We start from the raw sequence: 17,168 nt of genomic DNA on the forward strand, positions 1-17,168 counted from the left end.
ATTATTCAAGACAAGATCAATAGGTCCCATGAAAGCAGGGGATTGGTAAAAAGCGCAGATAGGAATGTGGAAAAGAACAGACAGAGACAGAGACAAGAAACGGAGACTTACTTTTCATGTATGTACTAGAATTTCTATTTGTATTAGATGTAAGGACAGGTTGTAAGAAAAGGCGTGGCCTCTATCCTTCTAAAATAAAGTTTCATCATCGTCATCATCATCATCATCATATTTCTCTCTCTCATTTTTCCACAACTGTAGCAACCTCTCCGTTTCTCACCAACTTCAAGAAGCCCCCTTAGTTCCCTGGACTTAGGAGCGGCACCAGACTTGCGGTAGAGCCCCTCAGTGAAGAGGCCATGCATCTCAATAGCATTGATGAGTCGCTCAACCACATGGGGGATCTTCTCTCCATCACCCAGCAAGCTCTCCAGCGTAGCACCGAACACCTTGGCATTGGCGGCACCCTGCACAGGGAGAATGTAGAACATTTTCATTACTTTATCGTCCCATACCTGGGAAATTCGGGTCGCTTCCTCCCAGTGGAAAGCTAGCAGCAACAGAGTTGCACTGCCCAGGTGTGAGCGTGTTTAGGTGTAATCAGCCACCTGCACTTACGGCAGTATGACCGAGGTCTTTTACGTGCCACAGTGATGACACGGGGTCGGAACATGGATACCGTCCCTGAGTCTGCACATAAAGTTGACCCGTATCTGTTCCGGCCCGGATTCGAACCTGCAATCATAGGATCATAAGTCCAGTGCTCTACTAACTGAGCTACCGGTGGAGTAGAATTTACTTCAGATATGAGCAAGTTGACCTCCTAAAGCTCTGCTGGACAACTCATTGTCTCCCAGGTACGGATATATCCGTACCCACTCATATGGCTCTATCTGACCTGGTACGAATATATCCGCTCTGACGGTTAGCTTCAGTCGCTTCCTGTAACGTCCATCTAACGCCTGCATTCCAGCGTGTTGATACACAGTTACTACAATTCTAAGCGACCTGCTGCTTCACAGATGGTCTCGGTTAAAAAAAACTTGGTCAACATAGATGGGGTAGAAAGTGTTAATGAATCTAGAAAAAAATGTCCCACTACAATCTTGCCTGAGTGCACATTGTTTCTTCTGGGTTGTTTGACGCTGAATTTTTACATTCATGTGAGACAGTTGCTCAAGTAGATAATGGTCTAAAATTCGATCAGATCTTCCATAAAATTACATACAGAGGAAGAGCTCATACTGATATACCTGTCCTGGGTTCTTTTCTCTCCCCATTAAACAGGCTCAAATGCCTGAAAAAGGGATGAAAACCTTGTGTATCTTTTGTGGTACAATGACCAATCTATAACAAGTGCATTTTTGTTGGATAAGAGCTAAGGCCTAAAAAAAAAATAGGTGTGGTTACGGTAACCCGACCTACCCTATTTTTAGGGGCCGATCCTATAACTTTTTATTACATTTGTCAACAAAAAAAAAAAAAAAAAAACAAAACGAGTGCAAAAAACGCAATGAAAGCGAAAGCGCCCGTGTCGCACACTTATTTCCCTGTCAAGTAGGTTTAATTTGTACACATTAGAAAAAAAAAGTTAAAAAAAAAAAAAGTGATTGCCTACCTACCTACCCTATTTTTTTTGGCTATGTTACCGTAACCACACCTATTTTTTTTTTTGGCCTAAAGTAAGACCATGTTTACCTTGAGGGAACACATTTTTTTCCCCAATTGCACATGCAGATATGTGAGATATCTGGAGAGAGAGAAAAAACCCAGTTTCATGGCAACAGTTAAAGTCACCATAAAAACCACATCTTTGTCTATTTCCTTGGCTTTTTCTGACCTTGTCCGACACATTCGTTTACTTTTGTGTTTACAAGTCTGTACATTTTACTCAGTGTGTCTGTTCCTTCATTCATCGAACTCTCACCTGGTTGGCTGAAGATCCACGACATGCTGATGCAGACCTGACTGAACACTTCTTGTGGCACGTATACTTGCACACTGAAAATCATACACATTGAAATTATTCACAGAAATCCTTATAATCCTAACAAAGGGATATGGTACAGGTAATCAAAATATGTATCTACATTTACATTCAAATAGGAATAGAGAGAGAGAGAGAGAGAGAGAGAGAGAGAGAGAGAGAGAGAGAGAGAGAGAGAGAGAGAGAGAGAGAGAGAGAGAGAGAGAGAGAGAGAGAGAGAGACTGACTGACTGACTATTAGGGTTTAACGTCCTCTTAGACCAGTTGGCCTATATTGGGACAGGTATTTGTAATACGCTGAGGATATGGTGTGATACTTTGACTCGAACAAGCCTGCTGTGGCTGTCTTCTTCGACACACCAGCATTGGGTTTGTCTCGTCAAAGTATCGAAATACGATCATGATAATCAGAGACGAGAGATGATGCATGCGTGTCTTCGTGTTTTCCAAGCCCTGAGACTTTCGCTGTGAACGTGGGATCTTTTTCGTGCGCATGTGTGCACACGGGGGTGTTCTGACACCGAAAAGAGTCTGCACAAAGTTGACTCCGAGAAATATCTCTCTCGCCGAACGTGGGGTTCGAACTCACGCTGATAGCGACCAACTGGATACAAAGCCAGCGCGCTACCAACTGAGCTACTTCCCCGCCTCTAGAGAGAGAGGAGAGAGAGGAGAGAGAGAGAGAAGAGAGAGAGAGGGGGAAGAGAGAGAGAGAGCAAGAAAGAGGGGGAAGAGAGAGAGAGCAAAAGAGAGAGAGAGAGAGAGAGAGAGAGAGAGGGGGGGGGGAGCGAGAGAGAGAGAGAGGGGGGGGGAGCGAGAGAGAGAGAGAGGGGGGGGGGAGCGAGAGAGAGAGAGAGAGAGAGAGAGAGAGACTGACTGACTGACTGACTGACTATTAGGGTTTAACGTCCTCTTAGACCAGTTGGCCTATATTGGGACAGGTACTTGTAATACGCTGAGGATATGGTGTGATACTTTGACTCGAACAAGCCTGCTGTGGCTGTCTTCTTCGACACACCAGCATTGGGTTTGTCTCGTCAAAGTATCGAAATACGATCATGATAATCAGAGACGAGAGATGATGCATGCGTGTCTTCGTGTTTTCCAAGCCCTGAGACTTTCGCTGTGAACGTGGGATCTTTTTCGTGCGCATGTGTGCACACGGGGGTGTTCGGACACTGAAAAGAGTCTGCAGAAAGTTGACTCCGAGAAATAAATCTCTCGCCGAACGTGGGGTTCGAACTCACGCTGATAGCGACCAACTGGATACAAAGCCAGCGCGCTACCAACTGAGCTACTTCCCCGCCTCTAGAGAGAGAGGAGAGAGAGAGAGAAGAGAGAGAGAGGGGGAAGAGAGAGAAAGAGAGAAAGAGAGCAAGAGAGAGAGAGAGAGAGAGAGAGAGAGAGAGAGAGAGAGAGAGAGAGAGAGAGAGAGAGAGAGAGGGGGGGGGGGGAGCGAGAGAGAGAGAGAGGGGGGGGAGCGAGAGAGAGAGAGAGAGAGAGAGAGAGAGAGAGAGAGAGAGAGAGAGAGAGAGAGAGAGAGAGAGAGAGAGAGAGAGAGAGAGAGAGAGAGAGAGAGAGAGAGAGAGAGAGAGAGCGAGTGAGAGTGAGAGTCGAATAAACCAGACAGAGATGCAGAGACATATAGACTTAACATACACGTCAAAGGCTAAGAAACCCAAACCAGGGTATAACTGTGACAACCAGATTGAGTTGTTTTTTTAGGGTTTTCACGGTTTTAATTTCAATCTCTGACGGGGCACTTTATGGGAACAGAGAAAACAGTTAAAAATTGCCACACACATACAATTATCTTCCCAAAATAATCAAGAACACACCATATTATAACTCATTTGCAAACAACTAAAAGCAAATGAATCAAGGAAATAACATGGAAGGGTTAATTAGCTGCGTATACACTCACCTTGACACACCTGTCCCTTGTCCATGATCCAGATGAGGGAGGAACAGAACTCACAGAAGGTGGGGATGCTGAACTGAACCTGGAGGAACTTGTGACCTAGGTGCTCCTGCACACACAAACAGTGATTGTTAATGAGATATGACACCGATTGACACCCCCCCCCCCCCCATCACATTTTTGGCCTGCAATATTTCCAAAAGCTGTTAAAACAAGTGTGAAAAAAATACAGAAATATATAATGGACAGACTCTTTATGATACAGAAGTTTGAATACAATGACTCGTCAAGAATCATATAAACAAGTAATTTGGTCAATACGGTGTCATATCTCATCAAGCCATTTGCCAATTTTTTGTTAGACAACAAGCTGTGTGCGTGTCTTCCCATTGAATAGAGACCTCTAGAAAATACTGATGTTTCTCTACATCCAGATGAAGTAAACAGGCTTGGGAATTAAAAATTGTAAAAAAGGCTGAAAATTTGTAAGTAATAACAAAGTCGACGGCGCGAAGCACCTAGCCTTACTAGGGGAATTTTTTTCTCTCCAAAGAACCCAAATGGTGCAATTTGGTGTCATCTTAGCTCCCAGTTTGCCATTTAATTCGGTTTTTAGAACCATTTTTGCCTCCCCCATTTTTTTTTTCGGCGGAAACTTCTGCTTTTTTGGCAGAACAAAAAAACAATTCAGCGAAAATTTGCCTTTCGGCGGACAATTCCCATGCCTGAGTAAACTATGGAAAGTACAGTGGAACCTGCCCTGGCAACCGCCTTTTGATACAACCACCTGCTCATTAAAGTACCCAAAAGGATACCCAACAAGTTTATTTCCTGTAAAATTTCTCCTTGCAATAACAAACCCCTGTCTATGAGGACCACGTGTGGTTTGTCTCTGTGGCGTTTGCTATAGACTGGTTTGAATACAACAGAAACATTTGGGGCGGGGATGTAGCTCAGTCGGTAGCGCGCTGGATTTGTATCCAGTTGGCCGCTGTCAGCGTGAGTTCGTCCCCACGTTCGGCGAGAGATTTATTTCTCAGAGTCAACTTTGTGTGCAGACTCTCCTCGGTGTCCGAACACCCCCGTGTGTACACGCAAGCACAAGACCAAGTGCGCACGAAAAAGATCCTGTAATCCATGTCAGAGTTCGGTGGGTTATAGAAACACGAAAATACCCAGCATGCTTCCTCCGAAAACGGCGTATGGCTGCCTAAATGGCGGGGTAAAAAACGGTCATTCACGTAAAATTCCACTCGTGCAAAAAACACGAGTGTACGTGGGAGTTTCAGCCCACGAACGAAGAAGAAGAAGAAGACAGAAACATTTTGTTAATCTTCTCATCCACAAATAACTCTTCGTCTTCTTCGTTCATGGGCTAAAACTCCCACGGCTTTTACTTGTATGACCGTTCCAAAAAATAAGTCAAGTCAACTGACTGTTGTGTCTTTCTTGTGCTTGTCTCTCTTGGCGGGTTTCTCCGGCTTCCTCTCCTCTTTCTTCTCCTTGTCTTTCCGCCGCCCTGAGTACTGTTTCATGAACTCGTCCAGGAATCCACGGAATGCGTTGAGGGCCATCACCAGGGGAGCCTCTGTCTGCTCCTTCCTCATCTCCGCCTCCAGTACCTGCTTGAACTTCTCAAACAGGTCCCTGTACTTCACCACCACCTCGCCGTGCTGGGTGCAAGATGGAGAGAGTAGTTTTAGTTGCTTGTAGAGTCATTGTGCTGGCATTTGGTAACTACTAACATGCTACTTGAAAATCTACTGCTAGTAACAGTGAAGCTTTTTAAGTAAATAAAACCCTTAAAATTGCTCTCTAATAGTTTTTGAAAATCAAAGATGATCATGCCAAATGTTTGTTAACACGAATGCAAAATGTCTGTTAACAGGAATGCAAGAAAGCATGGACAACTGCACAGCAATCAATAAAAAAATAAAAAGTTTACATTCACGGCACCTAAAACCCCTTACAAATCCAAAATCCTTGCACATTTTGCACGACTAAATGTATGCATGCATTGCATGCATGCATGCATGAACACACACACACACACACAAAGAATGCACATTAAAGAATTGAAGGACTTACATGTGACTCTACACCTATAACTGTTTTCAGCTCACGACCGAACTCATCCAGCGCTCCTTTGAATATTTTGTCAAAGATGGTGTCTCGCCGGTTCCCTCCTTTAAACAGCTCCCGACACTGAAATCACAGACATTTTGCATTATAATTTTGCATTCACAAGGCTTTAAGTTCAGACAGTAGTGCAAAGATTACAACTGTTACTTATCAGTATCCTTGGTATCAAGAGTGTTGGAAAAATGTAGACTCACTGAACTTTACAGCATAAATAAAACAAAGCTTCTGGTAGTGTTATACAACAGAAGTAACAGCAGGAACAACAGCAATTCTTCTCTGGGCTCCAGTGCTCCGAAATTCTGTCAAAGTATGTATAAGTAGCTTCTGTCAATAATCAGTGTCCAGACTGTACGCTTTCAAGGTTTTTTTTCTTTTGCAAATGCCTGCACAAGACCACAGAGGCTTTGTAAACTCTTCTTCCTCCCCCTCCAAATGTAACGACATAGCAAAAAAAATAACATCACTAATAATCTAATTAATAGGTAAATAACTAAACAGGTAAATAACTAACTAAATAAAAACACACACAAATAGATAGATAAAAACACACAAAAATGCTTAAAATAATGAAACACATTTAAATTTTCTACAGTGAAACCCTCCTTTTAAGTTCCCCTAATTTAAGACTTCCCTCCTTTTTAAGACCTTGTTTTCTCAGACTTTCTGTTCATAACCTCTGTAAAACAACCCCCATTTGAAGACTCCCTCCTTTTTAAGACCTTGTTTTCTCAGACTTTCTGTTCATAACCTCTGTAAATTACCCCCATTTTAAGAATCCCTCCTTTTTAAGACCTTGTTTTCTCAGACTTTCTGTTGATAACCTCTGTAAAATTACCCCCATTTTAAGACTCCCTCCTTTTTAAGACCTTGTTTTCTCAGACTTTCTGTTCATAACCTCTGTAAAATTACCCTCAATTTAAGACTCCCTCCTTTTTAAGACCTTGTTTTCTCAGACTTTCTGTTCATAACCTCTGTAAAATTACCCCCATTTTAAGACTCCCTCCTTTTTAAGACCTTGTTTTCTCAGACTTTCTGTTCATAACCTCTGTAAAATTACCCCCATTTGAAGACTCCCTCCTTTTTAAGACCTTGTTTTCTCAGACTTTCTGTTCATAACCTCTGTAAAATGACCCCCATTTTAAGACTCCCTCCTTTTTAAGACCTGATTTTCTCAGATTTGTGGAGGTCTTAAAAGGGGGGTTCCACTGTAGCTGACTGTGATTAATCAATTAACAAGAACATGTCATAAAAAAGAAAAAAGAAAACAAAGAACATGTCATACATTTTTGCCCAAACCCTTTCCCACCTTAAAATAATAATAGTAATAATAATACTAAATAGCTTTTCTAAAGCGCAAGTCCCAGCAATTGGCTCCAGGCGCTTCACAATTTCATTCCAAAACAAACGAGCAAAAATGTAACGAGCCTTCTGTGATATGAACTCATTCAACAAGTGGAGGTCTTGCACGTCAGTGATCTGCATGTCGTCCGAGTACTGCCACTCCGACGTGCCGTAGAAGTTGACGTTGCTGCGAGACTGGGTGGCCTGTGCTGGCTCATTGTTGTTCTGCGCTCGCTTTCTGTTCTTCTTCCGCTTGGCGCGAGGCACTTGGCTAAGCTGCTTCCCACCATCCTCCACTCTCATGACGTTAGCGGCGGAGGAGTCTTTGCCTGTCACCCCCTGTTGTACCATGGGAAGGGTTGGAGTGGTGACGGACGGCAGGACAAAGACACCCACTGGAAATGAAAGGAAAAGTTACCCTCACAGACTATGAAAGACAAGGTCACATTTGCTGATGATAAAAGCAAAAGTTCAACAAACACATTGATCAGGCTTAAAACAACAAGAAGAGCAAACGCTCGATCGAGTCACTTTCCCAGTTCTGAATATTATATGAGGCATCAGATGGACAGGAAGAAATTGCTATTCACAACACAATGAGTCACGTTCACATAAAATTTGAGCCCGGTCACTTTTATAGTTTCCGAGAAAAGCCCAACGTTAAGTTGTGTGTTGCCGAACAGAAAAGGCTAGTTATCTCCCTTGTTTTTCTGATAACGTTCGTAAAAGGCTACAGATGTAAATACTTTGATGTAAAGAATAATCCTACAAAGTTTCAATCACATCCGATGAACTTTGTCAAAGATATAAAATGTCTAATTTTTCCTTTGACGCTGACCTGTGACCTTGAAAAAGGTCAAAGGTCAACGAAACCATCGTTAAAGTGTAGAGGTCATTGGAGGTCACGACTAAACAAAATATGAGCCCGATCGCTTTGATAGTTTCCGAGAAAAGTCCAACGTTAAGGTGGTGTCTACGGCCGGCCGGCCGGCCGGCCGGACAGCCGGCCAGCCGCACAGACTAACACTGACCGATTACATAGAGTCACTTTTTCTCAAGTGACTCAAAAATTGACTGTCAGCATTAACTTGTGTTCAGTATCTTAGTTTGATTAAGAGGGATACTGAAGTGTACATTTCTCAAGTGTTCTAACTTTGAAGCATTCAGCTCTTACTCATTTCTTCGGCGCATTACAGGATTACCTTTTGAAGCTACATGATTTGATTCCACAACATGACTGCTAAAAATCAACTGCTGTCTGTGTAAGACAAAAAGTAACTTTCTACTGCAAAATAAAAATAATTTCAAAGGCACACAGGTAGAATATGCCAGACATTTAAAATAGTAAACATGTTTCACAAATTCTCAAAATGTTTAATAAACTGTAGCCTCTTGCAGAACTGTTTCAAGCATTCCAAAAGTATCCAATCTGAGTGTTTGATTCAGAAAACAGCACCTCACTCACTCACTCACTGCCCGCCAACCCACGTCTTTGTTCAATAAGTAAGTGCATTTAACATTTTTTGGTAAAAAAAAAAAAAAAAAGCTATCAAAGAACATTAAAAAAATCAAATGCTAATCTTTCAAAAAATTCATACAGTTAAAAATGTTGTCAATTAAAGGTAACATTAAAACCTACTATCTGAGGCTTTTCTGCTAGGGGAGGTAACATTCTGTGGCTGCTGTGATTCTTCTCCTTCCTCATCACTGTCTGTCGTTTCTTTTGTTTTCCTTTTAGCACCTGAAAGAATAAACAAATTAAATACATCAATGAATCACCAATCAACAACTACAGATAAAGGCAGAGAGAGAGTGAGAGTGAGAGAGAGAGAGGAGGAGGGGGGAGAGAGAGAGAGAGAGAGAGAGTGTGTGTGTGTGTGTGTGTGTGTGTGTGTGTGTGTGTGTGTGTGTGTGTGTGTGTGTGAAACAGACAAGAGGTTCCTGTCACTGACACCAAACCAAAAAGGCAATTCAACAGATCAGCCTGCCAATTTTAACCATGCATAGAAACTTAAAGACTTCAGTGATCCAAGGGATTTCTCCCGTTGCAGAAAACAGTGAACAAACACAACTCTATTCTTCTGCAAACAACTTTAAGGCATGACAATTGTGTCTTCTTTCATCCCTAAGAGAAATCACTCCTGTTCTTAACCCCTCAAATATTCAAGCTACATAACATTATGAACAACTATAATAACTAACATGCATTACATTAGTATTGAATAGACCAACACAAACATGCACGCAACAATACAATAGAAAAGGATTAAAAAAAAGTGTGCAGTGTATGTACACATATAATCTGACGATACATTTTTACTGAATTACACATGAAATTAACCAGATAGTAACAAGAAGATATGATGTAATTGTGTGTCACACAACATTAGGAACAAAAGGAACTTTTACAAAAATAAAAAAAATAAAAATGATCAGATAGTATTCATGAGAAATCTTTATAATCATCTCCATGTTAGATACGTGTTATTAGTATCACATTCGTTTAAATACACAACTCATGTACCACAGCTGATTTCAAGTCAAAATAATAACAAGATACACACACACATGCATAATAAGACGCTGATCGATCTGTAAAAACAAACAAAAGAAACCCCAAACAATCAAAGAAATCCAAAACAAACAAACAACAAACAAACAAACAAACAAAAGGAAGAAACATTCAAACAATTTATATACCTTGCTGGTTTCTTATTTGTTAAAAAATAAACAGAACATACATAAAAACTAAGCAAAAAATCATATCAATATTGAGACACAACACGCACATATGAAAATGAGAGACGCATAAAGTGGGCCCATTAACTGATGATGGATAGGCAGCTAATGTTGATAGAGACCGTTCTATCCTGTCTGTTAATCTATTGTTAATCTATTGAGCATAATTCTCTCACAGTAACAGAAAAAACAAGAAGAGCAAACGCTCGATCGAGTCACTTTCGCAGTTCTGAATATTATATGAGGCATCAGATGGACAGGAAGAAATTGCTATTCACAACACAATACAGATGTAAATAATTTGATGTAAAGAATAATCCTATAAAGTTTGAATCAAATCCGATGAATAGTTTCAGAGATATGATATTTCAATTTTTTTCCTTCAAGACATACCTGTGACCTTGAAAAAGGTCAAAGGTCACCAAAGCAGACGTCAAAGTGTAGAGGTCACTGGGAGTCACGTTCACATAAAATTTGAGCCCGGTCACTTTTATAGTTTCCGAGAAAAGCCCAACGTTAAGTTGTGTGTTGCCGAACAGAAAAGGCTAGTTATCTCCCTTGTTTTTCTGATAACGTTCGTAAAAGGCTACAGATGTAAATACTTTGATGTAAAGAATAATCCTACAAAGTTTCAATCACATCCGATGAACTTTGTCAAAGATATAAAATGTCTAATTTTTCCTTTGACGCTGACCTGTGACCTTGAAAAAGGTCAAAGGTCAACGAAACCATCGTTAAAGTGTAGAGGTCATTGGAGGTCACGACTAAACAAAATATGAGCCCGATCGCTTTGATAGTTTCCGAGAAAAGTCCAACGTTAAGGTGGTGTCTACGGACGGCCGGCCGGACGGACGGCCGGCCGGCCGGCCGGCCGGACAGACTAACACTGACCGATTACATAGAGTCACTTTTTCTCAAGTGACTCAAAAATGTCCGGGATCTAAACACACTGGACAAAAACAAACACAAGAATTCTTACAGATTTCAAAAACTTTTCTAACTAACAGGCAGACAGAGAGAGAAGAGGAGGCAAGGAGAGAAGAAAAGGGAATAGATAGAGGGGGGGGGGGGGGGGGGGGGCGGGCTGACTTAACAGAAAACAGAATTTCGTATTAATAAATATTATGGAAAAACATTGATGGCTTACAATCAGACATTCCTCTAATAGGAAATTGTCCCTTAGTTAATGCATGTTGGTTAACCTTCTATGTTAAGAACAAGAACAAACAAACACATGAGCAGGAAGAACAATAATGCCACACTCAGAGACAGAGAGAAACATGGGGGGGAGGAGGAAAGAGAGAGAGAGAGAAAGAGATATATATATATATATATATATATATATACACACAGAGAGAGATACAGACAGACAGACAGAAAGATACTCACAGATAAAAACAATACAGTATATTAGATTAGCATTCACACAGAAAAAAAGTCTTGCACTTTAATACACATTCACTATAACAAGCAGGTTCTGCAATTTCAAACGTGCAAAGATTACACTGTAAACAATAGAAGTTAGGCAGGCATAACAAAGAGATACACAAAAAGTGCCATTCCGAGCATCAGCCAAGTAGTCCAAGAATGATCAGGTCAAGAGCAAAACCCCAAGTCACAAGGAAGGAAACACTACCTTCAAACATCAACACTGTGGAGAATTGAGGGAGATTGGTTAGTAATAAGGCTGATACGGTCAAATTCAAACCACTTCCACACGCAGACGGTGACCCTGCAATTGGTGAGATATAAAGGGAGAGACACGGTAACATTAAATATACAGTAATGAGTGACATTTGTTTTTGCGGTTGCTGAACATTTCCAAAATCACTACAATAAAAGTTATAGCTACAGAATCTTCATTAATACAAAAGTCATTCTGTGCAGTTTTGGTGATCACTTAATCTTTTCAAAATCTATAAAAGACTGGATTACTAAAATCTAGGAAAAATAAGTTGGTGATGCACGTAAGTACCACAAACAAATCCTGTCCCTTTGACGTCAACAAAAATTGTGCCAATTAACTAACGACAGCTAAAATAAGGTGCCCATTTTGTATGGGATTCACATTGCATAGTATCATCCTTTCTTTATTTGGTGTTTAACGTCGTTTTCAACCACGAAGGTTATATCGCGACGGGGAAAGGGGGGAGATGGGATAGAGCCACTTGTCAATTGTTTCTTGTTCACAAAAGCACTAATCAAACATTTGCTCCAGGGGCTTGCAACGTAGTACAATATATTACCTTACTGGGAGAATGCAAGTTTCCAGTACAAAGGACTTAACATTTCTTACATACTGCTTGACTAAAATCTTTACAAAAATTGACTATATTCTATAAAAGAAACACTTAACAAGGGTAAAAGGAGAAACAGAATCCGTTAGTTGCCTCTTACAACATGCTGGGGAGCATCGGGTAAATTCTTCCCCCTAACCCGCGGGGGGTATAGTATCATCCGTTGCTGGGTCATTCATTTTGGGTGGAAGTGGAATAGTTTGACCCCTCCAGCTGTGAATAACAAGAGGGGAGAAATATTGTGCTTCATGCTACTGATTCAGCCAAGACTCACGAGCATCGTGTGCTGCCGAAGAACGATAGTGAATGTGCATGTCCGGCAAATGGAGCCCTGAATTTGCATACCACATTCACAGAGTTAAATTACGCTTGGTGGAAGAGCACATTCTCAAGCAAGACCATTCAAAAGGGAAACCTTCATATCTGTAAGCCTAAAAGGACTATATTGTTCATCTTAAATCTTGCTCCATATCTCCAAACTAACTAAAGAGCTGCTTTTTAAAATAATTCTATTGTATTATCAAATGTCATGTATAAGAAACTAAAAACTGAAACTGTTATTAAAAACAATAACTGTGCACAAACTGCAGCGAGTGAGCTACAACCCAAAACATATTTTTGAAGCAAAGGTCAGCGATGTCTGCATGAAGTCGAACGCTAGTATCTGCTTATTTCACTTACTATATGAAAACAGAAGTTGGTTAGCTTAAATGTTATATCTGTATCCCCATTGAAAAGTTTAAAAAAAATGAAACACCATAACAATCTTAAAAGACAATGGATAATGTATCACCCCTTTAAGCAACAATTTCTACCACGCAATAAGTTAGTGATTGACCACTTTAAACCAGGTTAAAATAGGGAGTCTACACCCTAATGTATTTTTTTTTAATCAGAAGAAATATAAAGGTCTTGCAGAGAAGCTATATGTGAAAGAAGAAATAGCCTGAAGGAATGCAGATGAAACATTCTGTACAAAAAAACCACACCTGACTCCACATACAATTTTAGCATTCAAATATGCAGAAAAAGAGGCCATCAGGGTCAATCCATCTCAAAGAGCTTTGAACTGACTGCTTTAATGTCTCTTGAGATATATGAAGCAGAGATACAGTGGGACCCTCTTTTAAGACTCCTGTTTTAACACCTCCCCCTTTTCAGACCCTTAAGATTCCTGTCTGTTTTCTCCAGATTTGATGCCTAAAACCTCTGTAAATTCACCTCCATTTAAAGATTCCTGTCTGTTTTCTCCAGATTTTATGCCTAAAACCTCTGTAAATTCACCTCCATATAAAGATTCCTGTCTGTTTTCTCCAGATTTTATGCCTAAAACCTCTGTAAATTCACCTCCATTTAAAGATTCCTGTCTGTTTTCTCCAGATTTTATGCCTAAAACCTCTGTAAATTCACCTCCATTTAAAGATTCCTGTCTGTTTTCTCCAGATTTTATGCCTAAAACCTCTGTAAATTCATCTCCATTTAAAGATTCCTGTCTGTTTTCTCCAGATTTTATGCCTAAAACCTGTCAATTCACCTCCATTTAAAGATTCCCTCCCCTTTTAGGCCTGATTTTCTCAGATTGTTGGAGTTCTTAAAAGGAGGTTCCACTGTAGCACATTTATTTCCAAAGCGTTTTCCTTTTCAGCACAGCTGAAGTCAGTCCAGTGGATGCAAGTATATCACTACAAACTTGAGGCTCAGTGCGCCAGAGAAGAAAAGCAGCACTGCAAATGGTGGCTACTCACTTCGATCTCGGAAAAATTTGAATGAACTTCTGGTGTGTCTGAGTAAATGGTTGGAAGGACCGCAACCTCGCGCCTCTTTAAAGTCCACCACCACAACCATAGCAGAGTTAATGAGGCATTTTGTGATCATATCTTAACCTTTAAAAAGGGGAAAAAAGAAGGACAAGCACACAAAACAAAAGCACTGGTTGACAGAATTTTCGCCTAGCGGAAATGAAGGTACTGTAATCACATATCTTTGAATGCCACAAAGCTTGCTAAATAAAATAATTGGCAGCCATGAATGAATACTGCCCCAAAAGTAATAACTGTGTGCTAGCTGGTCTGAAAAGAAGAGTGCAAAATAATAAGAAAAAAAATTAAATTAAATAGAATCTTTTTTTTTTAAACAACAACATGAAAAAAGCAATGCCTTCAGCTGACATTAAACAATGAACAAAAATTACCCTTCACCTAAACTCTGCAGTGCTGTAAAAATTCTTTGCATGATTACACACTGTAGATCAACTAGTCTTCTCATGCTATATGTACATATTTGAACCATTCTGAAAATTGGACTGAATCAAACCAAAATCAAAATGCCCATTCCCATGACTTTTCCATGCATCCAAGTCAATTTTGCTCAAAAGAAAAAAATCGGCAAGATAGACACCATCACCGCATAATGCAGTGTTCGGAAAGGAGAAAAGTGTCTGCTGCCCACCTGCATCTCTGATTCTCCTTGCCCTTAATCTTGGGCTCGCAGCTAACAGAAGCAATATATTATTCATTTTTAGTTTCCTGTAAAGTCTAATCTTGTAAACTAAGGCTTGCTGAGGAAAGTAGCACTATCACATCTATTTTCAATCATTTTGTGCATTTCATAGTCTAACCTTAAAGGCACAGTGCAGCTCACAGCCTTCGTTTTGCGTTTTTGTTGCAGCTGAGTGCATTTACAGTTCAAAAATCCTCCTATGGTAGTAAAACAAACCCAAAACTACCCAACGACATCTGTGAAGCTCGACAGTTTCTTGTTCACGCGAGTGCATAAATTACCTAGTTATTACGTGGTGTTTGGTCGGAGTTCGATTCAACTTAGTGATTCCGGCCTCCATTTTGTTTTACACAAACTCATGATGACGTCTGACATAGTTTGCTAGTGACGTGTCTTTTTGTGCATGATGTGGTGATCACCTGATCTAAATTTAGATCCAAAAATAGGTCAAGACCAGCCGGGTCCGAGTACGAAATTAATTCGTAAAAAAATTGCAGTTCTTGACTCTTTGGGTGCAAGTCAATGAAACTTGGTAGTTCTTCTAACGGATAGCTGCCTGAGGTATGACTAAAAGCCCCAGGGGCTCCGTGCACCTGGATTTGACAAGTTCAGTACCTTTAATCTTGGGCTCGCAGCTAACAGAAGCAATATTATAAGCATCCATTTTTAGTTTCCTGCAAAGTCTAATCTTGTAACCTAAGGCTTGCAGCTGAGGAAAGTATCACATCTATTTTCAATCTCTTTGTGCATTTCATAGTCTAACCTCGATCTTGGGCTTACATCTTACAGAAGAATATCCCCCATTTTTTATTTCTGAGTAAATTTACCTCTTTGTGCATTCAAAAGTTTACCGCGTATTCTCGGCTTGCAGCTAATGAAAGTAATTGACATCAGGCTTAAGTTGCCAGTGGTCCTAATAGTATAATTTTTCAATTAATTCTTTTTTTTTCTTCAATGTCTTATAGTTTACAGGGTTTTCGACACACACAAAAAGTGTAAAAACGAAAGAAAGAAAAACGCGACGCGTACCGGACTACGATAACATGTGTACCGTTAGTCGAATATCATAGTATGCCATGTTATTGTCAATGTCAATGAATTATTAACAAACTAGGCTGAAGCAATACACATTTCCTTTTTGAGATGAAGAAACGAAAGCCACTTCATTAGAACTGTACAAAAATATGAAAAGAACAGGGTAGCTTTGTAAAGTTACCCTTTTGAAAAACACAAACCTTTTGTTAGGCAAGAGGTGTTAGTATGAAGGCACTACCCAGGTTAAAATCTAAACTCCTAAATATATGGGAAGATGAAATGCTTCCCCATTTAAAGCACCACCAAAAGCACTGTGATCTACACAAGGGTAACATAATACTACTTTCTACTAAGTCATTTTAGAATATATAAAACACAACACTACAACACAAACTACCCAAAACATTATTTACATACACATTCTACATGGGGGTCTTCCTCTATGGTACATGTAGTACTACACTACTAACACTTTAAGCAATGTTAAATCTCTTGAGTTCTAAACAGCAACAAAAACAATAAAAGATAAGAAAGGAAGAACCCAAAACACGCACATCCACCCATCCTGCTCATCACAAAAATGCAGAGCAGCACAGAGAAATACACATACACAGACACGTAAAAACAAATAATGGACACACACAAAACACACCTATAAATCATGTTCATTGTACAGACACACACACAGGAACACACACATACCCCCCCCCCCCCCACCCTCCTGAAACTGGAAACCCTAATTCTTTCCATCCTTCCAATTTCTTAGAATACTGTTCCCACAAAACCCTGACTCACTCACCTCCCATTAATCTGTGGATGTGATGCTTGGCTCTGTGCAGAGGGCTCAGGTGGGCGGCGGGGTCAGTAGGCAAGGCTATCTTGTCCTTCTCTTCGCTTGACGGTGGCCTGCCTTTAGCGATGACCTCTTCGATTTTCTGCAGATGCTCAGGCGACAGGGGAAGGCCGGAGGTGCGAGGGGAGACGTCATCTCGCGGGTGGTCGTCTTTGTGCGGAGACAACTCCTGAGACATTTGAGACAGGCGTGAAATTCTCTTATATTCTTGTGGGGAAAGACGGGCCAGTGAATTGACAGTCAGTGACTGTTTGTATCAATGTCTGTGAGTATGATACATTAACTCCTGAGATATTTAAAACAAGCGTGAACTTTTTGTGGTGAAGAGGGGTCAGAGAATTGACAGTCAGACTG

The 17,168-nt window shown here is 40.5% G+C and overlaps 1 protein-coding gene across 1 annotated transcript in view; it reads right to left on the reverse strand.

Annotated features, from left to right (window-relative positions):
- LOC138983568 (unconventional myosin-IXb-like) overlaps positions 1-17,168 on the reverse strand; it is a gene marked incomplete in the record, with an annotated part of 128,741 nt that overhangs the window by 17,508 nt on the left and 94,065 nt on the right. Inside the window, 8 exon segments of the mRNA XM_070356848.1 lie at positions 281-467; positions 1,928-2,001; positions 3,912-4,017; positions 5,345-5,581; positions 5,997-6,113; positions 7,476-7,786; positions 9,031-9,132; positions 16,761-16,983. Coding sequence (XP_070212949.1) covers positions 281-467; positions 1,928-2,001; positions 3,912-4,017; positions 5,345-5,581; positions 5,997-6,113; positions 7,476-7,786; positions 9,031-9,132; positions 16,761-16,983 — 1,357 coding nt within the window.

The sequence above is a fragment of the Littorina saxatilis genome, linkage group LG1 (assembly GCF_037325665.1).
Source record: "Littorina saxatilis isolate snail1 linkage group LG1, US_GU_Lsax_2.0, whole genome shotgun sequence".
Taxonomy (NCBI): Eukaryota; Metazoa; Mollusca; class Gastropoda; order Littorinimorpha; family Littorinidae; genus Littorina; species Littorina saxatilis.